At 44.7% G+C, this 23,869-nt stretch overlaps 1 protein-coding gene across 3 annotated transcripts in view; it reads left to right on the forward strand.

Annotated features, from left to right (window-relative positions):
• The window catches only part of LOC119024756 (PDZ domain-containing RING finger protein 4-like), a 129,244-nt gene that overhangs the window by 64,867 nt on the left and 40,508 nt on the right, over positions 1-23,869 (forward strand). The window contains exon 1 of one of the 3 annotated variants that reach the window (XM_037107832.1): positions 10,683-11,089. The exons of the other annotated variants lie outside the window; for them this stretch is intronic. Coding sequence (XP_036963727.1) covers positions 11,021-11,089 — 69 coding nt within the window. The 5' untranslated portion in view covers positions 10,683-11,020. Of the gene's footprint in view, positions 1-10,682; positions 11,090-23,869 lie in introns of those variants that run through there. 3 annotated transcript variants of the gene reach the window in all.

A 23,869-nucleotide genomic window follows, 5' to 3' on the forward strand; every position in this document is an offset into this window, starting at 1 on the left:
TGTAAAATGAACAATATTAAAAAGGTGATTTTCACCTTTGCCAGTTCCCAAGGAGTGCCAAGGAGACTACTTCGAAAAGGTTTTTTTATCCAGCCAACAGTTCAAATTATAATGAAGTAAGTTAAAGCGAAAAATGCAGCAAACTGTTACACTTTGAAAGTTGGAAAATGAGGCTGTTGAGTATTTTTCCCTGAAAAATGACAGTAATTGGTCATCAAAATGGTTGTTGATAAACTCTCTACAAATAACAGATTTAACATAAAAAAAGGTGAAAGTCAGCAGTCAAAATATCTCAGAGTTTCATCACTGTCCTCTATACAAAGACAATGAAAGCTCCTTTTCCCATTTTTTAAATAATATTGTGCTGCGGTGCCTCTCTGGCTGTATTTATTAGGGGAAAAAATATGAAATGTGATATTTGAGGCTTGAGGGAGGGGCAGGAACGAAGGGGATTAGGACACAAGTCTTCTATTAGCAGAAGCTAAAGCACCTGCCTTAATTGACGTAACCTCAAAGCAACAAGGGAGCAGGGTTTAAAAAGTGAAATTTAATGACACTGACATTGTTCACATGGACTCTAATATTCAACTAACAGACAGAATGAAAATGCCTCATGCCTCAGTCTAGTGAATATTCAGTCAGATCGAGAGGGCTGGTGTAAGGTTGGATAACGCCTTGATGAATGCCTTATAACCATGTATACATTGTCTGCCGACGCATGTTCGCATCAGGCGTGCGTGAGGCTTATGTTTGTTGCAGGAGGGACAGAAACATGGCGGTAGCAAAGCAAAACTGTTCTGCGGCCAGTGCAGCTGTTTTGTAGGAGACATATTTCAGGCGGATTAGATTTTTCCACTTTGTGCATGTCAAGTTGTTATCTAGTAATTTGATGAAATGCTTTGGGGCATGTAAACACGTCCTATCAGATCACCTTATTAAGCGTCCATGTGAACAATTAAATTGGACTCTGTAATCAGAATGATTTCAGTTGGGTGAAAAAAATATTGTAACCACAGCTAGTGATAATATTTTGAAGCTCTGAGCAAGAAAATAATACGCATGTTCAGTTCTGACTCCGATGCTTGCTTTCATTCCCTATTTGCCTTTCTTTTCACTCATGGTAGTGCGTCATGCGTGATATCTAGGTGTGTCATGAATGAAAAGAGCTTTTAGGTAACACCACATGTAATTAAACATGGCTTTATGAAGTGCCAAATGGATGCACACACAGCAGACTCTATTGTGCCACAGGACATGAAGCTGTATTTGTCGTAGCCAGCACTGAAACGTTTCCAGTCCGACACTATCTGATCCGGCCTCCTAAATTGGAGTGCGAACACACCAGCATGCGGCTCAGCATGTTAAATCACACACGTCTCCCTCTCCCGCTTCTTCCCTTTTGGTTCTCGCCTGCTCTTGTTTTCTTATCAGGAGGACAGAAAATAAGATTCCTGCCCCCTGGGTATCATCATAATTCCAGACTAATCTGCGCTGAAAAAAAAAAAAAAAACAAGCGTGTGATCCATCTGCAGGACTGTTATTAACGTCGGATCTGTGGCCATTCTCATTCTGGAGCATCGCAGTTTAGGTGAAGGTTTTAAGCTGATCCTCAGGCGCACCGACGACTTTCTCCTGCCCTGGCACAGGCAAGAAATAGAAGTCGCCAAAAAAAATCCCACAAGCATATAGGAAATGGAGGTTTGTTTGTGCAGCCACCAGGCCAGCTGAAGCGCTCGGGGGAGCACAATGAACAAGCCCATCGCAATAGAAATTACGGAGTACACGAAGGGTGCCAGTGGAGCCTCGCTGCTGCATCGATGCAGAGCTAACACAAATGAGTGTGGTGCTGCCAACGTCTGCCTAGAATGAGATTTACTTTGTTTGTTTGTTCTTCAACTTTTCTAAGTCGTGTTGTTTTTGCCTCTGCGCTTCGGAGCGATCGCGAAAATTATATCGGGTGATTTTAATACCAAGTTCATATTACCAACGCGCCCAGCAGATCGTGCTATTACTGTAAAACTGCAGATTGAAAATAAAATGACTGTTTGGCAGAAAATGCCTGCATCAATTTCCCTTAATTGAATTTTTCCATCAACGTGCAACTTTTACTATTCAATTTTCACTTTGATTGTCGTTTTAGTAATATAACTGAAATCAATCCGGAGACTCTCCTAGCAGGCAGACGTGCAGAGGTCGTTGTCGGCGACCTGCAGAGTGAAACCATTACAGCCGTGTTCACTGCCAGCCAACATTTAACTAATGTATCCAGACTGTATACAGATTAGTTTGAGAAAACCACAGCAAAACCACAAGAAATACAGTCATTGCAAATATTTTCCAAACCATCAAAGGAGAAGATTTGAAACGTGATTACAACAACACGTCCTCATTTCTAAAAGACTGAACAGGTTGGTTGCCAGTGACTCCCAAAACAACATATATCACCGCTCACAAAACAACATGGCCGTTGCAGTGTAACAGGGACAGGCCCACTCGCCTGTTCATCGGTGATTTTCACTTCCACACTGGACGTGAACAGCAGATTCCTGGGTGAAAGTCCTGTCCTTGTTTGACCTGCCCATCCGATCCCGACCTCATCCCTTTGTGGACTTGTTGCTCTCTATTCTACTTCGCCTGACTTCCTCCTTTGCTGTTGAATGATTCTACAGCCACATGAAGCCGCCACCTAACAGGAGCGTAAATATGGATCGTGATAAGCTGCTTTGAGAGTTGACCTGTGTGGTTGCTTTCCTGATCCAGAAGCTCTGGTCACCAACACTGAATTCCAAAGTGTCACTTGCAGTGTCACTTGCAGTGCCTTTAGCAGCGACATGAAACCCGGAGTGACAGTGCATGCTCTATGGCTGGAAACAAATTGTATAATAATTTCAGCTTGATGGTTTTCAGTGGGTTTGTCTTTCACATCACAGTAATACTGAAATACTTTTATTTTGGAGTGCCATTTAGCTCAGTAGGTAGAGGCTTTGTCCTTGTTGCAATTCCAGTCTGGGGACCCTTTGTTGCGTGTCACTCCCCCTCTCTCTTGTCCTGTTTCCTGTCGTGTCTTGAGCCTGTTCTATCAATAAAGCCACTTAAATGCCAAAAAATACTCATAATACTTATCTATTGTTGGTGTAGCTTTAAGGTTCACATGCACATTTGAAAATGTTTTTCCCGTCCTTTGTACAATAGTTTCATCTTATTTGATCAGGGACTGGGAAAGCAACCCCCTGCTGGATGTGTTCTATGCGACTCTGCCCCAACATGACATTGGTAGAGAACACGAGGACGCTGGTATTATGTCGCTGAAATGAGGTGACCTGTCGGTGACGTTGCCTCTAAAGGCCTCGCATAGGACACAATAAGAGATTGCAGGTTTTCTGCTTATGCTAGAATCAGCATAAGACTTGTATAGATGGAACAGAACAGGTTGGTATGGAGTCTAACCTGTTTGCCCTCTAAGCTGATTGTCTCTATAGATCCACTTTCTCTCTTCAGGAGCACAAAACTCTCATCCACAATCAAAGGAGTATTGACTGTGTATTGACGAGTACTCAGCCAGCAATGGGCAGAGAGTGAAATCAATGACATGCCTGTTGTACATGTTTGCTGCTTGTTCTTAGTGAGAATTGCCACCTTGAGTTTCAGTGACAGTCAGCAAATTGATTAACCCGCTTTACTTGCTCTTGAAGATATGTAGATAGTAAAACACATATTACCTTTTTACAGTTTTAACTTTTGGATTTGCCAGTTATTAAAAAGTATATGTACAGAAAAAAAAGCAATACGTTTAGTTTGGATGGCAAATTAGGGATTAATGACCCAAACTTCTAATTACATCATGATGCGTTATGATAGCGATCGTGGTGTTTTATTATATGGTGATAATGCATTGCAGCTATGAGAAATGTAATACACTATGATCCTTGCAAAAACAGTGAGTGTGCAGCAATTATCAAATATTCATACTTGACCTGCTTTACAGTGTGTTGTTATTGCTTATAACTGTAGATACACTATAACACAAGTATGATTTTAATGCATTATAGACATCAGCGTTATCAATAATATTGATAACAATTTGATGGTGACCGTCAAATTCAGTATTCATGAGTTGCGTTTATGGGAGATTATAGATGTGGGCAGATGCTGTGATTGATTTATGCGTCACAGTTTTACTTTTTGCGTTTCCTTTTTTGTTTCACACAAAAAGTGTTAAAAGAATAATGCTGGGTTGTTGCCACACATGATTTGTATATGACACTTTACCTATATCAGCAAATTGCAGCTCAAGCGATTTGGATATCGCAGGTGGCCATAGGTAGATAATAATTTGATCCACTGAGATGAAGGAAGGCTTGTCGTCCGCTGACTTCTCTGAGAGTGTTTTGTCTGAACTCTGGAAGATTTATAAAACACCTGCTCTCCTGTCGGCTCCACACCTCCTCTGCCTGAACATGGAAACACAAGATTAAAAATTGTTATTTCTGTAGATACCTCTGAATCTATAACACCTAGGAATCTTCCCCAGTGTGTCCTTGATCACAGTAGTCATCGTATCGTAAGCCCTTCTTTCTCTTTCTGATTCAGTATCTTCTCACAATCAGGTGGCTGTGTAATCCTGTTTTATACACCTGCCCAGTGGAGGTTTATACAGCTGGCAATCTCTCCGGTCTTGTTACTATATGTCAGATAATATAATAAAAAGGGTGGAGCCCGGCACACATGGGGATTGTATCTGGCCACAAATATCATTAAACACCTCAGGCAACAGGAGCAGGCAGACCTATGGACCTCCTAATGTGTCTCTGTTAGATCTCCAAATATACGAGGCATGCTTCACAGCTAAGCTCGGTTTATGCTCGAGTGCTTTATGCATCTGAAGCGATTACTATTCATCACAGGCTGGCTGGGGGAACTTCAACAGCCATCAAGGCTAAATATGAGCGAGCCGACATTTTCACCTTTGCTTCCCCCGAGCTGCAGGGGGGCCGGTGCAGCGGCAGTTCAGGATGTCCTGAGGGTGTCCCGCGACGCGGGCGGTGTCGAGGCTATGGTGTCGTGTGGCTGCGAGTGTTTTCGTGGCAGCAGTTAGTTCGGGCCACACACTCTGCAGCCCGCGGTCAAATGAATATGAAAGCAGACGGGAGCGTCCAGCAGAGAAGGTAGCGGGGAACGTCTTGTCTTTCACTCACCGCTCCACATATTCCCCCCCTTCTTCTCCCGCGGCCTGAAGCGTCAGAACGAGTGTTTTCTCTTTTAAAAGGTCACTGCTCTTACATGTGTTCAACCGGTGTAAACCACACTCGGTTCATACGTGATGGACACTTCTGACGTGACGGGAGAAATGCGAAGTACGGCCTCCGGCATTAGAGAAGCTTTAAGTGTGGCCGATAAAGTCTTTAATGACGGTACGGACAAATATGTAACGGGATGAATTGTGTTAAATCAACCATCAAGATACTCAACCATAATTCTGATCATGCATGTTTCACGCAGACACTGATACTGTAGGTGTTGGCAGACTGCACCAGTCAGACGTGTGTTTCATCCTGATCTCACAGACAGACATTTTGATTCTCGTCTTCTTGCTTTGTTTCCCCTGACTTTACTGAAAGCTTGGCATATGTCACTTCCTCAGCAGTTTCACAGTCAGATTGTGAAAAGCTGGAGCTTTCCTGTCTGATGTGCACTCTGTTTCATCTGCATGCAGACAGAGGGTGGCATCGGGGTTAACCTGATTTCATGTAGGACGTCTGTTGCGGGGTGGTGTGTGTGTGCGTATGTGTGTGTGTGTACAGTATGTCATGTGCTTCTTTGTGTGCAAGTGAAGGGAAAACTCCTCATAGTGGGTGTTATTTCTAAGTGAAGAGGCTCGTTGGAAACAAATTTTAATTTAATTTCCGAATTTACCTTTGACATATCACAATTAATTGATGAGAAGCAGCCAGAGGATCGTGTACTTTGCTCATAAAAAAGGTGATTGATATCTCATCACAGAATATTAGTGAGGAAGCTACATGAATACTGTCATATTATTGACTAAACATGCTAATCGCAGGGTTAAATAACCCATTCATTAATTCATAATTAATTGATGTAATATGCGCGGTTTGAAAGAAATAGCCAAAGACACGTTGTGTGGGCTGAAACACAAGTTTAAATTGCTTTTCAGGCACTGAATTAAAGAGCCATCATGTTGATTGCTTTAAGAGCAGCATTGCATACGTTATCACACAAGGTATCCTACAGTTTGCTATTTTTATCCGCGGTCATGTTCCCACATGAATTAAAGATTTCAGCCTCTTTAATAATTTATTGCCATCGAGGAAGATGTTTTGGTCGGCTTCCCACAGTCTGGCCACGCTGGCTTTGAAGCGCCCACCTGTGCATTCGCGTGCGCTCGCCTGACGAGCTCCCGTCAAAGCTTGTCATCGGAGGAAGCGGGCTGCGACGATGATTCATTCACAAAAGGGCCTCATTTAATTACTCCCAAATCAGGTCACATGGATACCCAGGAGGAGCGGGTGCGGAACAGCGGCGGTGGGCGATCAGATCCGAGCCACGCGCCACATCACAAACCACTCTCACATCCCCGCGGCTCTGCGTTCGCGTCAGCTGGATTTCTAATCTTCGGTGCTCACGCCAAAAGAGGTTTCAGCCCGCCCGGTGTTTCCGAGCAGGCCTAATAAACCTGTTTATGTATTAAACACTACAGGGACACTCGATATTCCTGACAGACATCGCCATAGACGAGTAATAACAGCGATGAGTGCTCCTTATTAAATCTCACGCTTCCCGTTTGTTGTCAGCGTTACTGTAAGCCTACACGAGTGTTCGAATACAAACATCTCTTCCAGTAGCCTGAGATGAGCCCCGCTTCACCCCGAACCCTAAGGTTTTCTGTCTGTTATAGTAAATAATGTTCATATCACATTTGCAATATGTGAAATATCAGTGTCTCAGAGGAGCTTCATCTTTCACCCAAGCTGCCTCCAAGAGCTTGTGACTGGCAGCCACAATTCTCTGGAAAAGGTGCCGTCAGAATGGAAGTGAAAAATATGCTCCGTGTTTTACATACTTTAAAAGTCAATCAGACGTCAGGCTGTTGAACCGTATGCAGTGGAATATTGGATTCATCCAAGTTCTGTGCTTGAGTGGCGAGTGGCGGTCGGCGGCGGTATTTATCCCCAGACAAGAAATCGATACAAATACAGTTGTGGGTAGTGATTGTTATTTCATGTTCTGCGCCCGGCTGTTGTGTTTTTGTTGCTCATTTTGTTTGCATCAGTGCAAGACAGACGGAGGAAAGACACTGCGTTCCTCTGTAAGCTTTAGGCCGGCATGTCTACGTTTACAGCTCGGCCATATACCTACATTACGCACTTGGCTGAAGGTTATGCCTCCTGGTTTAAGGTGAGCTCAAATATCCGTTTGTCAGAAATGCAATTGAAGAAAGCTCAAAATACACCCATCACAGTGAGGACAAATCGCTCCTCGATGCCCAGCGAGGTGAGGCCCATTAACTGAGAGAATGAACACGATTGAGGGCCTGTTTCTGGCCGAGCGGGCATAGGGCAGATCGGATGATGGACGACCGCTGGACAGCAGCAAAAGGACACTCAAAAGGACACGGCAAGGAGACAAAATCAGTGACGTCAAACACGAAAAACACAGTGGCTGCTTGCATTTCCCTTCCAAATGTTACACAATAAAAAATACTGAGCAAGCATCTTAACCCTGATCATAACGTACAGCTCCGCCTTGTCAGAAAGTAAATGCTTTTACTACACGTATCTATAATGTGCTCATCTTGCCCTCAGGTCGCATGGGAAATGCCGTCTCAGGTAAATTCCGCCTGTCAAAATGTAAAACCCGCAGCCATAAAGCACCTCCGGAGAGCTTTTATCAGTCTTAATGTACCCGTCAAAGAGCATCCTTCACGCTGCATGTCTCATCGAGAGGTGCTGCTTGACCGCAGGCAGAGGCTACTGTATCAGTCTCGCTGCACCGATGAGGAGAGAGACCATTTGGGTGACCGATGAGCATCTTAACCTTTCGGGGTCAGTGAGTGCAACATCTCCGAGCGGTGGTCATCCAGACCTGAACCCTGAGTACACATCTTTCCATGTACCAATACCAGATACTGTCAGCGCTTTCTCAGTCTGATATTTGTCTCCCTATGCAGGGAGGACATTGTATTTGACCCTTGATGGTTTTACACTTTCCGTCCGTGCTGACTGTAGACAACTAGAGTGGTCCTCGCCACTCAGAAGCACTTCATCGCTATATACCGGTCCTCAATATACAATTTCAGAAGACTGCCTCTGAGTCACATTTTCTTCGCAGTCCATTGTACCGCAAGCAAACATAGCACCCCTGTTCATCAAATGCAATATCATATCCCCGCTCCTCAGTCTCCCAGCAAGACCCTTTGATGTCAAATCGGCACTTTAGTGAACAGCACTTCATGGATTTGATATTGCCTGGCAACTGCAGAAAAAAACCCACTCCTTGTGGCTTCTTCTTCAGGATGAGGAGCGGACGGTAGCGAGGATGGTTTGGGTGGCGGAGGCGAACAGGGAGAACGGTGGATGGTATTAACCATAATGGTGCTGTATGATGTAGGTCTCTGTTTGGCTTGCCTCCAGGCAGTGGAGCAAAATTAAAGCCCAGAAAATCGGATTATGGAGTCCCCGGGGGTGGGATGCCCAGTAGCCAGCTGATGAGCGCTCATCTACTCTTAGCTGTTTTCTGCACAGCGAGCCCCGCTGTTGGCTGGGAGGCCAATTTGTTAACAATTATTGCTCGTTAGTGTAGGTTCCTGCTAGCGAAAGGGGATTCCACGGTGGAGACAATAGCTAAGGTCTATTGTCTGGCAATTATCGCAGTTTGAGGGAAGGCAGTGGTTGATCTATTGCCTGTGAAGTCTCTGGCATTGCTGATTGCCAATTTGCTCCGAGGTCCCCCATCATCAATGACACCTGTAGTGCCAACTGAGTTATAAATATGCAATCATTTGTTTGTCTTACATTGTGCCATTCAGATCTTGAGCAGTCTATATCAATTCATGTTTCACTTTTTAAAATAGTTGGGCAAAACAAAGTTGGAATCCATTATCTGTATGTCCTGAACTACTGTTGATTGTTTTGTCATGACAAAGAAAGACAAGTCATAATGCTGAATCACTCGTCTCTTCATCATAGGAATTACTGTAGTCAATCATTTTTTATTAATCTGCACATTATTTACTTAATTAATTGATTAAACATTTGGCCCACAAAGGGTACGAAAATAAATACATTAAAAAAAACAAAAAAACAAACTCCAATCACAATTTCTAAAGGCCCAGGATGATGTCATGGATAAGCATTGCCCTCAAGTTTGGCATATCAGCCATCGCCATCTTGTTTTTTGAAAGCGGCCGTATCTGGAAGAGAGAGGAGCCAGAATACAAGCCAGGATTGCGAATTGTTAGTTACAAGGTAGCCACACCTTAAACATACCCTGCTTTAACATATACTGTAGTCTAAATAGGACCAGGCTTTCCAAGCTAGCAACTGAAACCATGAACTCATAAGAAAACGGGTTACTGAGGTTATTAAATAAAGTGATAAATTGAGAAGTACGGTCATTTTTGCATGAGCTTACAGACGTCTTTTTGAAACCAGTGACCTCGCCCTCTGTTGGCTATGAGAAAGAATGCATTTTAAGGCACCTCTGCATTGGCTTCACTTTTCAGACACAATGGCTCTTTCTATATTTTGTACAGTCAATGGTTTTGCTGAATCAACACTTAGAGAATAAAGAAGAAAATAGAGAAGTTATCAAAATAGTTACAAATTATTTCTGTCAATCATTTAATCTCATTAAATATATGATCATATAATTAAGTCAGCAATTAAGAGCCCTGCAAAACCTTTATTTTCCTTATTAATTGATCCATGGATTTTTTTCCAACAATGGTGAAAAAGGTTGAAGACAAAAAGACCAACACACAAAAGTATTCCTTTACATATCACTGATATGTAAACAGAGAAAAGCAGTAAATTCTCAGTTTTGAGAAGCTGGAAACCAACAATTCCACATGTTCAATGCCTCAGAAATTGTATTGATCATCAAAATCGATTGTAATTACATTTCTGGGGATCAACTAATTGATTAATCACCTAATTATTTCGGTAAGCCTATTGCCATTTTGAGCTACTATGGTATTGACTGCTTGATGTCTCCTTACCAACGTGGTTCCTTATTTCCTTCAGAAATAAACACTACATGGCAACACATCCTCCACACATGAAGCAGATAAACAGTCACTGAATTGCCTCAGATGCAGGTAGGTTAACTGCAAGCCTTAGAAAACCTCCTCTGCCCGCGGAGTGTGTCGTCTCGGCACAGCCAGCCCTGCCCAAGCTCCTCGCAGGGAGCTGCTCACACAAAGAGAGCTTATTGTATAACTGCGCCTCAGTTTTAATGAACCGGTGCTCCCGCTCGCACACGCTCCTCCCTCTCCAGCGGTCGCCTCCCCCTGCTCCCGCCTCCCTCATGAATATGGCAGTACTCTCCATCATTATTCATGAGCTCGCATCAGCGTAGTCATGTGCGCCGACAGCGAGGAGGAAAAAGGGGGGAGTGTCTCAGTGAGCGAGAGTCACAACTCCGGCGTGCGAGTGTGTGCAAGTGTGTGTGTGTGTGTGAGTCTGTGAAATAGGAGGGAGCGGGAGAGGAGAGAGGAGACACACACATACACCGGCTGATGCTGCTACTTGTACTACTGCTGAAGCTACTGCCACTCTGTTCACATCTGAACCTTCTTCTGTTAGACTCAGCTGGAGCTCTCTGTTGCCTTTGAGCTGGGCTTGTTTATGAGCTTTATGTGTGAATGGGAATGCCTGAAAAGAGATGCCTGCTAAGGAGTGACTGATGAGAACCAGCGCTCCGGTGTGGAGGGTGACCCCCTGTGTCCGTACCACCACTACTCGGGGAGAATTGGACGCCAGGCTTTTCCACGACGACTATAATGGGCTGCAATCTGTGCACTTTACAGAAGCGAGAGGAACACTACAAGCTGCTGTATGAGATTGCACAGGTGAGCGGAGGCACGGCCGACTCTGGCATCAGTTGTGTGTGTGTGTGTTGTTGTGTATGATTCATTATGCGTGCTGTGCGGAGAGCACTTTCAGGCTGCTGTTGCTGCTGCTGTTGCTGCTTGCTTTTGAAAATAGGTTCCAAACCAACACAGAAGAAGGGAGTGTTTCAGGGAGAAGATTGGAAAGGTGCGAATGAGGGATTAATACACAAAATGAAAGTGAGGCAGCATAATGGAGAGAGAGAGGCATCTTACTCAACAGCAGATGTGGTTCAAGTAATAAACACTGCTTAGAGAGCAGGTAGCGTGCAGCCCATTCATCCTGCTGAATGAATGGGCTGCACGGCACATTTTTAGTAGCACCTGAGTGCATGAATAAAATCTCTAATGATGTATTTTTACCAATTTCCAGTTGAGTCTTCGGTAGATTAAGGTTCAGAATATGTCACTGAATATTTTCATGGACATTGAAACTTTTCTTTTGGCACTTGTGTTGTCGCTGTGAGGGCTGTGAGATGTGTTACCTACTTCTTGGAGAGCGCCTGGTCCTGATGGTTCTAATCTCACAGATGTGAAGCTTCAGATTCATTCACGCTTTGTTAGACTTCCGATGCAACTGCAGAATAATTCCGCATTTTTTGGACAAATTCATACAGATTCTTCGCCTAAAGTGAATTCTTGTCATCTACAGTAGTGATGTCAGGCCCGTCAGATGAATAGGCAGAGGACATTATCTCAGATGGTGGTTTTAGCAGAACGGATAAAAAAGCATTCTCACAACCACCTCCAGCCTCCCCGTCAGCCCTCTTCCAGTGACAGGCTAATAACTGTGAAGCTCAGTGTCTTCTGGAAGAGGAGTAGAACCCCCACCACCACCACCACCACCACCAACCCTCCAGTAGCGCCTGCCTTCACGCCACTGTGATCACAGCCTCATTAGCTGTTTTATACAACCATCCTGTGCATTAATTAGACGTGAAATGTCTCTCTTTACCCTTGTGAAGAGACGGGATGGGGAGAAGCGGGGGCGGTAAACTATCCTGGGTTAACCGCTGCCTGTAGCTAGATCGTGTGCGACTTGAGACGAACTCTGCTCCTGGACGCTGTCAGTCACATTTGGGACCGCATGACTGACCGGGCTGCAGGCTTCTGGATCAGCAGTAATGGAGGCTGCGCTCACTAATGGTCTGTTTAATATTAGCAAACAGACAGAATTGTCTCGGGACCGTGAAGGATGAAGAGGTAGCCGCCGCAGTGCCTGCCTCTCCTCGGGAGGACCATAAAAATAGTGCTGTCTCGGTGCTTATCTTGGCTTTGGCGTCCCTCCCCACACCAGTTGTTAAGAAATAGTGTTGACTCCTTCTTCTCGTGGTTTAGCAGAGGGGATCAGTATCCGCCAAGTGGGCCAGTCTCCAGGGCGCACTCACCGCTGACAGGAGCGCTCTGGCATGTCTGTCCACCCACTGATATACCGAGCTGGCTGAGGCGGGAGCTGCAACATCAGCACCTACTTTCTGATCACCACAGTGGGAGGGAAGGCGGGAAGGATACAGAGCGTGGAGGATGAAGACTTGGATGGGAATAGAGAGTAAGCCGTTAAAGATGCAGTTGTTAGAGAAAGTGCCAGGGAGGAGGGAAGGGTTAAAAAAAAAAAAAAAGAGAAATTAGGGAAAGGAGCAAACAGGTGACAACTCATTAATGTGGGTAGAAGAGTAAAGAGCAGAATAGAGGAAGAAAAAGGAGTTATCACTGAAGAGTTTTTTGGTTTGAAATCATGCTTTACCAATAGAAAACCCACCTCCTGTCACAGTCTTGCACGTACACATCCGTGCACTCGCTCACACATGTCCTCAGAGACAAACGAAACAAGCAGTACACCCTCCGCAACAGCACAACAAATGGTAAGACAGACAGGCAGGAGAGTCTCCTCCAGGCAGCCGAGCTCTGCCTGCAGCTACAGAAGTGTGTCACCGTGTCTTTGTGGTCAGGGGAAGTGTGTTGTGACAAAAAGAAGCTGCGCTCACCGCGCACACCGCCGGCAAACCTAATCCTCTTCCTCACATATCATCTCATCTGTCTAGAACAGAGCTCGCTCAGCTCTCAGCCTCGCTCCATGTTTTTCCTCTATCAATCCTGCTCAGTTCTTTCATTCTGCCTTTGTGTCTTTGCCGTGTGCCGCGCAGAAAAACACACGCTTATGCATACACGCGCATACACACGCACTCGCTGCTCCACACTTGTGATTATGCAGAGTCGCTGAATATGTGTATGCAAATGAGGCAGAAGTGGTTTGCTGGTGTCACAGCGTGACTGACCGGCCTTGCAGCAGGTTGATTCGAGGAGCAGGAGTCAGTCGCAGTGGTTGGTTAGCCACCTTCCTCCCCTTCCCTTCACACCCAGAAACAATTTTGACACTCTCCCCGTCTGCCTGACCCCACTAGCTGTGGGAGATTTATGACTAGCTGGCTCCCTCACTCTCTCTCCCGTTCCCCCCCTTCCTCTCTGTTCTCACGGCTGTGGGTGTTCTGCATGGAAATGCGCTCACCTTTCTCAGCTGGACTGCGAAGCTATCTTGCAGGGCTGACATCTTTTATTTATTGCATCGGCTTCTCTTCCTTTTCTTTCTGGACAAGAGGACACAGGAATCTTCCTGCAGCCTTGCTCTTTTTTTTTTTTTTAAAACTTTCCAAACTCACACTTTCTTTCTTTCATACCTACTGCTGCTCTTCCCTTGTGCATTGTTCTATTTTTTCCCCTCCTTTCCTTTTCTTCCTGATTCCTCTGATCTCTCATCTTCTTTGATTACATTTGTTTCAACCTTTGCTCCAACCTGCTCTCTGCTGGATTCCACTCCAGTTAACCTTGCACTGATTGTCCTCTGTGCGAAGGAGAAGTAGGAAGTTTTCCCTCATTTTCGGTCAACAAGGATGAAACCTTGTTGAACCTTCTGACCCGAGGTTCAGCAGCTCACGGTCATCCGCACTCTTACGGCCTGTATTCTCCTCCAGGCTGCAGCTCGGGCCGTTTGTGCAGACAATAACATACTGTAGTTGATTCGCTCTGTGATCTGGCAGAGCTTTGTAATTCCCTTTGTGTCCGTGAGCTCCCCTCGTGAGTGTCACACATTGTCTGTGCACCGCTGAAACCCAGTGATGTGTGGCCTTTTTGGAGGCTAATTAGCAGGATGGCAGATGTTGATGAGAGGAGCAACGCGGCGTAGCTCGGAGTTATGTGGATTGGAGGAGATTTTAGCCGCGCGCGACTGTGTTGATGAATTAATGGTTTGCATTGTCTTTTGACAAAAGCCTTTTTTGCAAATAGGTTTGCAATCAAAACAAAAGGACCCATTAGGAATCCTTCAGGTGTCAGAACTCAGCAGTTAGTGCTAATGGTAAGCCAGCGCCAGGCTTCAGTGGCAGCCAGCCGCTCTTAAGGCTGCTGGGTAATGAATTTCATCGCTCGCTGTGCGGCATCCAGACCTTCTACATGTCATTATCCTGTTTTTGTATTTTCCCAATAAACCGGGCGTTCTTTTTTTTCGTCACTAAAAAGTTTTGAAAGCCGCAGAGCCAGTTTTACAGTCGAAGTTTTATTAGACGGGAGCAGGATCACTCTCTGCTGCATTTCAGAAATAAATGAAAAGCAGCTTCCTAGCTCAATGAGGCACAGCAGTCCCTGATAACTTGCTGATGCATATGAATGAGAATGAGGCTCACACACACACACATACACACACATATCTGTCTACAGGAAACAAAAACAGTCTCAGTGAATATTTTAACTACAAAACCAGAAAGTCCATACATTCATAGAGAGAGCCGGCAGTCAGGAGGCTGTAATGTAATCCCGGAGTCCAGTGATGCCAGGTTGACACGACAGGACAGACGGACGTGAAATGAACCAGATCTGGAATCCATTTGTTCCCGGGGTTAAGGTCGTTTCCCAGGAGTTTGGTCCTGCAGCAGGGTGGATGCTCTCCTCCGTGTGGTAGCACCAGATGCGAAACCTGTGGACCGGAGAGGGTCTAAGGAGGACACAGCTGACTTGCTACGGCTTCGGCGACACCACTCGCCATGTGTGTAATGGATATGCATTCGATAAAAGGTTGAGCAGCTACCAGGGAAGCCAGGCTTTCAGAGAAAAGGTCTGGCATGGGTCGTCACATACAGCAAGCCAACAGAATCTGCATTTGTGGTTTTCTCTTTGTAAGCAAAGGGCTTTTATTGTTGCATTTAGTCCATAGATTTACACAGTGGAGGAGGATTAACCTTTGGTTCAAGGCTCCGAGAGTACAAGTTCCTTTTCTGCTTAAAAAATGATTCTTGACTTTATTTGCAGAACTTCCAAAGCTCAAATGGTCAATACAAAAGATGAGAAATAATTATTGTTTTCTCTGATATAGGGTTTGAATAGTAGTGACTGATTTTCCTCACAAAGAAGGTCAGTTTTTATATTGATTTTGGTGTTCCCCAAGGAAGCGATCTCAGCCCTGCTCTGTTTCTTCATACCTGCTCTCTGTTTTCGTTTCTGGCTAGACAATGCTTTAATTGGATATCTTTGAGTTTTGAGCATTGGTTGTTCATTTGAGACATTTTAGGGCTTTAGGAAATTGAGATGGACATTTTTCCATGTTTTCTGACATTTTTTAGACCAAGCATTGAAACATCTGTTGTAAAACAGGAAATGGGGGAATAGGAACGAATGGAGGTGCATACTTCTGGAATCAGCAGTCCTTCTATGCATGTGCTTCTGATAGCTTTGACGGTACATTAAGGCTGCCGAACCTTTCCCTCACCCCCCCACCACATCTTCAGCACTATCTCCAGTCAGTTAGCTTCAAATGTTCTCATCCATCTTCTTGCCCCATTATGGTTTTTTTTTTTGAAGGATGTCTCTCAACCATTAAAATTGATAGAAGTGAAGAAAGAGGGGGAGGAGAGAAAAAGAACATGCTGCTTGATTGATCTTGTGTCCACCCAGGAAAGATTAGCCTGAAATATAATCTGGGCTTTCTGCGCTGCTCTTACAGTTCCCAGGCAGCACAAAGGTTCATATTTTTGAAGCCCAGACGGACAGATGCATACACACACAAATCTTTTTGATGCCTCGCTAATATAAAGAACCGTATTTCTTTCATCATTTCCAATGCTCTTTCTGTGCCTCATCCAAAAGCCTCTAACTATCTGATCTGTCAGCCAACCATGTTTGATTACAACATGAATGGATGTCTGTGAGCTCCGCTGCTGTCTGTCTCAGGGTTCCCAGTGGTTGAAATTGAGATCTAAATGTGCTGAGATGATCTTTTTCCACTTGGGCTGTTTTCACAAAGGAGCAATGTTTACCTCCTCACTCTATAGCTCCTCTCTTAGGGTTTAATGCTATTCCCATATTTATCAGGCGGGAAGGCGCTGCGGAGAGGGTTGCATAACCACAGCCGCTCGCTGAGTGTGTAACTGGAGATTTCATCATCTTATTTTATGTGAATTACATACTCTGTCGCTTCGCTGCTACCGTATGATGAATCGCAATTGCTCAAATAGTTTGTCTTTAACCGCATTGTTGTTTTTCGATAAGGGAAAACGAAAAAGGAAAGTCAAAATCGAGATCACACATTTTGGCCCCGGAGATGAGCGCTGCACTCCTCGGATACAGATGATGCCACATTTGCCACAAGACATGAAGTCAATGGCTATTATCAGTCAGTCCGCTAAATCTCTCCGTGGAGGAGCAGGAGGGATTTAAGAGGGGAGCTGATGAATTGACCTTTTCCTTTTCATCTGTTTCTTATCTCAATAAGAACCCAGCTGACCTTTTCAGCCACATATCAAGTCTCCTGACCCCCTCGTCTCCTAACGCTCCCTCCAACCCAACACGAACACAGCTCCTCAAAATTAGTTTTATCTCCCGTATGCGCTTCCGTCTGCACCGATTTCCCTCATCTCGCTCACAGCTGCAGCCGGGGAAGGGCTGCACAAACAAAACATGACATACCATTTTCCTTGGGGAACTAAAGCTGTTTATCAGAGAACAAATTTCTCTACATCTCACTGCCGGGTGTCAGCGTGAAGGCACTTGTTGTTGGCTGTTTGCTGTTCTGAGGTATTCAGACAAGGGCTGCGAGAGGAGGCTAATGTCTCATGTACGTGCACAGAAACAACAAGGAACCAATTATCGAAGCAAACAAAGTCCTGGAGGTCATTATACTCATTCACCTTCCTTTTTTTAAACCTTTCCCCCCCCCCATCGCCTCATTAATTCAGCGGGATAAAAGTAATTTCACTCGGGGTAAATCTCACTTTGGCGGGCTGAGGATGACATCAGCGTGGCGTCATCCATGAGTAACACCGAGCCATGTCTTAGTGCATGTTTTACTTTCACATGCTCATCAAGATCAAAGGCTGTCAACTTCAATCAGACTGAAGGAGCGACGGAGAAAATGAACTACATGCCTGAGTATCTCAGTGCAGATCCCCAGTGAACCAGACCGTCTATTTAATGAATTGAACCCGGTGAAAGATGACTCAGATGTTGTGTGCATGGGGAAATGGCATGTTACTGTGGCTTGGGGGATATGATTTTTCTTTTTTTTTCTCTCCCAGTCTTTTTTGTTTGTTTCCATATCTCTGCCGGTAAACAAAGGACAAAGAAGGCATATTTTTCTGCCCCCATTGTTATTAGCCATGACTTGCTGCCCTCAGTATAACTCAAAACATGACATTATGCATTTCAAAGCAGCTATTTTTTTTTCCCCCTTTAACACAAAGTCGCTCACACACATCTCTTGCGTGTGCAAGCGTAGCTGTTTATGGTAATATGAGCATGCATGTGTGCAAAGAGATGTGTGTGCACGCTCAGAATTATTTGTGTCTCTGTCCAAATTGGTTTGCGTCTGTGCTTGATTGCGTGAGCATTGTATCTCCCTGTGTGTTTATGTGGCCGCTTTTCTGTGGCAGACTTTGGGCTGTCTGCTCTCAACTTCTGTTTGTGTGTGCATGAGTTTGTGTGTGTGTGTGTGTGTGTGTGTGTGTGTGTGTGTGTGTGTGTGTGTGTGTGTGTGTGTTTGTCATGTGTAGAGTGAGAACAGACCTGACAGCTTGTGCTTTTCACTACAAACATTGGTGAAAACAAAGAGCTATGAGATGCACACGGGGGGCTGTGCATCTGCATCCAGGGTGCCTCTTAGCTGATTATCTGAGTTTAAGCAGACAGAAGGGCCCTCATTAATTTATTGCCATTCACAAGAACGCGTCTTCCCTTTTTCCCTCCAATTAGTGGGGATTGTATGATGGGAAGGAAGAAAATTTCAGCTCGAGACACATTCAGTAGAGGTAACAACCATAACGACTGAAATACAGTGAATTTCTGGAACTTAAAGCCCCGGAAACGTATCTTTTTCAGATCAGATTTCTACAATGGATGCCGGGGTCTGACATGAACACAGTTTTGTACCAAAGTTAGGATAGTTTTAGTCATTCTATGTGAGAAATCTCTGTATATGAGTGTCTTTTCTCACTGATTTTGTCAGCAAAGCCTCATTAGGGTTTTTTTTTTCATGCACCAATCAGAATGTAGCCATTTACAAACTGGAATTATACTCAGGGTGTCAAAGCCCTGAGGCCATACTGGTTAATTTAAGGCTGCAACACCACACAAAATACCACCAAAGACAGGGTGTGGATACTATCTGGGCACCAGTGAGTTTGACTTGGATGTTGGCAGCACACTTCTCACAGATATGCTCTTGTTTTAGTTCATTTAGGTCAAGATATGCAGGCGAGGAATGAACAAAGGGCTACTTGAGGGGCGCACTTTAGAAAGACTTTGTTTCATCATTTTCCCCATGTTTCTTTTTGCCTTTGACAGGCTCACACTAGACATGACCCGCCCTTTTGACACCAGTCAATAAAGAAAGACAGCGCTGTCAATCAAATTTGATCCACCCACATCCACACAGTCCTGATGAAGCAGATTTTTGAAATAACTAAGGACATTTTCCCCTTTCTTTTACCTGGATAGAATGTTATTTTATTATGACCATTTAATATTATAGTGAAATTATTAAGATTATTCAAGATATTCAAAACTACTCGACAAATCCTTGGAAGCTCCAAAGCTAAATATTCTCTTCATTTAATTGTGAATCACAGACCCGCATTTTTTGTGGATGTTTTTTGTGGGTGGTGCTGCTGCTGCATTGTGACTAAAACAATGTCCGCTCTCTGCTGACAGAACACACAGGCTTCCTCTTATCTGTGCGATGCAATGTGTTCGGCGCCCAGTTCCCCCTCAGCCGCGAGATATCAGCTCCGACATCACCGCTGACATTTGGAGAAATAGGATGGTGTCAGGCCAGGGGCTGCCTCCTTGATCTATAGTTGATAAGAAGAGGTGACAAAGCCTCGTGAAAGATGCTTTTCTGCGACGGCCCTTTTTCACTCTTTTATTCCTGCATCACTTTTTCTTTCATTCTTTAACCTCTGCATGTGCTGTGCCTCAGAAGGTGTGGATCGTCTGAGACAGGTGTGTGTGTGTGCGTGTGTGTGTGTGTGTGTGCACGCATGTGTGAAAGAGGATGACTGATGCTGGAGTGGGTCAAGAGATCTGTGTGTGTGTGTGTGTGTGTGTGTGTGTGTGTGTGTGTGTGTGTGTGTGCGCCGGGGGAGGAAGAGGAGGGGTGGCGTTGGTGGGGTGTCAGGGTGACACAAAGCCCCCCGGGTGAGGCAGCCATGCTGGGTGTCACTCCACAGGTCAGCGGCCACCCCCTGCTGCTCCCATGATAAGCCCCGGCCTGACAGCCGTTTGATGGGAAGGGTGACACACACTCACACCTCCCCGCTCCACGGCTCGCACGGCCTGGGGAGGAGGGCGATAAGAAGCTCCATGAATGCGGCCGCCGCAGTGACATTAACTATCTCACGGTCACTGCTAAGGGCTGAAAACTTGAGTAGCCAGCCAAATCAGGTATTATGAGCCCTTAGCTGTGTTTTTGTAAATAGATCTTGAGGTTCTCTCCTTTCAGATTGCAATGTGGCTGAGTGTCAAGAGTGTGCCGGGGCGAGCAGGGCCGTGGTTTTATTATTGCTGCCGCTGTCACACTGACACACTGACACAGTTCCAAAGACCTGGCTTTTAATGAGCTGCATTTGCAATGAGAGCTTCACAATGGCTTTTGTAAAAACTCCAGCCTCTCTCAAGCGAAATCAATGCCTCATCAATGTAGGGCGAGTTTCAGTCGACACCTCAGTGTAAATGTAATTTAATTGGATTGCAAAATCTATCTGAAAGTCCAATCGCATTAGAATTCGAAAGTGAGCGGGTGTGAGGGTGAAAGATGGTGTGAGGTGTGAGGGTTAATTGATTTGCAAGGACTGTTTCATACAGTTTCTTAAATGCTCATCTCCCTGTGACAAATCAGTGTGTTTGTTGCAGAAGAAAGCGAAATGAGGCACACTTCGGCTCGTCAACGTGAGCGTGTGAGGGGAAGGGAAGCTATTTTTACAGCACAACACATTGTTGTGAAACAGCAGCTAGCAGAAGTTCACAGTAGCTAGAAGATGCAATCTTAGCGAGGTTGGAATGGCGACCGTGCTTTCTCCCCCGCAGCACTGCAGTCAACCCAGCACCTCCTACACAACCCAGATCCTCTCACAGTCAGGCCTCCTTCCTCACAGCCTCAACACTAGCAGGCAGACTGGCACACTGGGGAGGGAGCCACCTGCCTTATTCGGCTCCTTGCTCTGTAGCGAGATGCATTTCAGAGATCGAGTTGTAAAAATCTTAAAAATGTGCTGCTCTCGACTCGTTTTAAAGTGCTCGTATATCATCATAAAGCTGTAAAAATGTACAATTCTTTTTTCTATTTCCTGCCAGGAATGATTATGAACACGTTTTGTCTCATACCAGCAAACGTTTTTTTTTCATTCTTCAAATGAGAGGACCCTACATCTGTCATTGGTGAACCAACAACATAGTGGCACAGGTTTTTCTTGAATGATCAACTGGTGCAGATCCAAACACCTGTGAGATCACAGGCCTGGCTTGGGGACTTGGTTTCCTTACCAGCAGGTGAACTGACTCTCTTCCATCTTGGCCAAGTCAGAGTTTGAATCCTTGTGTGAACAATGTGCCTTTCATCATGAAAACATAGTCATTTGCAATTTGCATCATGTCCTGAGTGAAGGAGAAGAAATGCAGCTGGGTCTATTCACGAATGTGATTCAATTGACAGGAAGTTTGGTGTAACATCTTTCATGACGTGTCTCACCGGACTGTTGAGGTGAATAAAGCTCCTGTATGTCAGTCACTCAGCATACTTTCAAACCCTCAGCTGTGGTCATGAGGTCTAAGTAGAGACTGACAAAGTTAAATCTTGCAAATGAGATTCCATTGTGGGCGGTTTGGCTCCACTGTGTTGAAGGAGCTTTTTTGTTAAACCACTGTTCATTTGTATTGAAAGCAGAGTCGAGGTCGAAGCGGTACAGGCATCTGATGCGGATGCCTCCTGAAAGTCTGACTCTGGAGGCATTCCAGGCACGTTCACTTTGAGGGGAAGATAGCAGCCGTGGAACATGCTGTTGATATTACTCTACATATTCTATCCGGCTTGTGAAGACTTCAGATTCCTTAGATCGCGACTGATCTTGAAGGCATCTTCAATCTGGTCTTCATGTGAATCATAGATGTAGCGTTAGTTGAAATCCTCTTACTTCTGTTTCCAGACTTCATTGACTGGCATATCCTTGCCCTGGATGGTTTACTTCACCTGTCTCCTCCTTGGGTAGTGTGAATGTGGCAGGTGAGGAGCTTGTGCCAATAGAGTTTATGCACTCCTCAGATACAGATGATGCCACATCCTTAATGCAATGTTGTGCAAAAATGATGCAAATAGAGAAAGGATGGCTATAGACAACAGGGCATTTCAAGACTGAGCAGTGAAGAATAAATGTCCAAGCTTACTTAAATATACCATGGTGAATTTGGACTTGAATGAATGTTTGACATACTGATAACTTACCATTTCTTCAAAACGTCACAACTGTGGCTCTTTCGCCAAAACCAAACCAACTGTAGACAAACATTTCATGAATGTATGTGATCACGCCCTTGACACCGATCCCACCGTCCTCTTGGGTGAACTGGTCCAGGGCGAGAGAGAGAGAGACGCAGCTCAAGAACGAAAGACGAGACGGAGGCCGAATAATTTCAGGGGAGCACTGAGTGGTAGTCCATTAGTGTCAGCCGCACGTCCTGAACTCTGAGTGTCATCGGTCCATGTCAGTTTCTCCCCGTTGCTTGTCAAATGTGAGGAGGGAGTGGCTGCTGTCATCACACAAACATGCTGAAAGCTTACAAAAAAAAAAAAAAAAAAAAAAAAAACAGACAGTGACGGAACAGTGCCAGAAGTCCCAGAGCTTCAGCCAGCACAATTTATTCAACCCAAAATGAGCTCTGTGTCCTCTGATAAGTTATGTACCCAATGCATATTTGCATAAAAGGTCTGATATCGACTTGAAATGGACACAGTTTCGTTGTAATAGCAGTTAAAGCAAGGCAAATTTGATTTGAAAACAGTTTTTTCCTCAGAGGAGTGCCCACGGGAATAGCAAAGAAGAAATCAATACGGGGATGTCTGTTTTTAGACACCCAGTGCATTTTAGACTGTTTGTGAATTAATCAATAGCAGAGTATGTTTTTAGACAAGGGGGTGGGATGAGGATGGGCTACTTCCTCCACCTGAGGGCTGCTATTCATCAGGGAACTGACAGAACGCTGTAAAAAAAACAGAAGGATAAGGGAGCAAGCAGATAGCTCCCACTTGACTCCGTGCTTCTGTGTGTCTCAGTGTCTGTATGAAGGGGGAGGGTTTATGCAAGTGTGTATGTGTTTGCGCACGCCAAAAACATCATATCGTGCTTTTTTCAGTTCCCCGCCAGATTCCCCTGCCCTCTGAAGAAAGTTGTATTTCAGGAAACACAGAGTCTGGAAATATCCCTGTTGCTTGGGGAAAAATCTATCACGCTCGCTTGTTCTTTGTACAGGACTGAATTTGGCAGTAACACAATTGAGGGAGTTCCGCTTTCCTCTCTGTCTTTGTCTGACAAGTCTACACCGCTGCCCACACTTCAGTGATGGCCCCAGGTGATCGTAAGACGTATAGGTCTACCTGCGCCAGAATATGGTCATTCGAGCCCTGAGGCCTGCAACAGCGGAGAAGTTTTTGTGTCTCGTATATGAAACATTATTAAATACGGGTCGCCCTCATAGCCGTGATGTATTGAAAACAATCAAAAAAGCAAAAATATGTTTGTACCAAAGGCAGGCTCTATAAATGTTTAATAATATACACGCTAGCATCGAGGATAAAGCTGAAATTTATGCTTAGAATTCAGTCCGCTTGGGTTATAAATAAAAAATAATAATAGAAAAAAAACCCTACAAAGACTGGCACTCAAGTTCAGTTATTTTCTTTGGCTAAACGAGGATGAAATCTTCGCAAAGTGAAAACTGATCCATCTGTTTGATCACAACAGTTAACACAGGGATTGTCTGATGCATGCAAAGTGCTTGAGGTGACTTTAAATTTAGATGGCGGGTGAGAAAAGAGGAGCTCTGTCTTCTCAGAAGTGATAAATCCAGGCTGTAGCATGTGTGAAGGAAACTGCTAATGCGTCATGTTTATTAACGAATGCTGTATCTGCTGGGTGAACAGGTGGGTTCATTTGACAGTTACATTACAGAGAGCTACAACGATACTTTAATGTATATTTTTACAGACAGCTT

This window comes from Acanthopagrus latus, chromosome 8, assembly GCF_904848185.1.
Source record: "Acanthopagrus latus isolate v.2019 chromosome 8, fAcaLat1.1, whole genome shotgun sequence".
NCBI lineage: Eukaryota > Metazoa > Chordata > Actinopteri > Spariformes > Sparidae > Acanthopagrus > Acanthopagrus latus.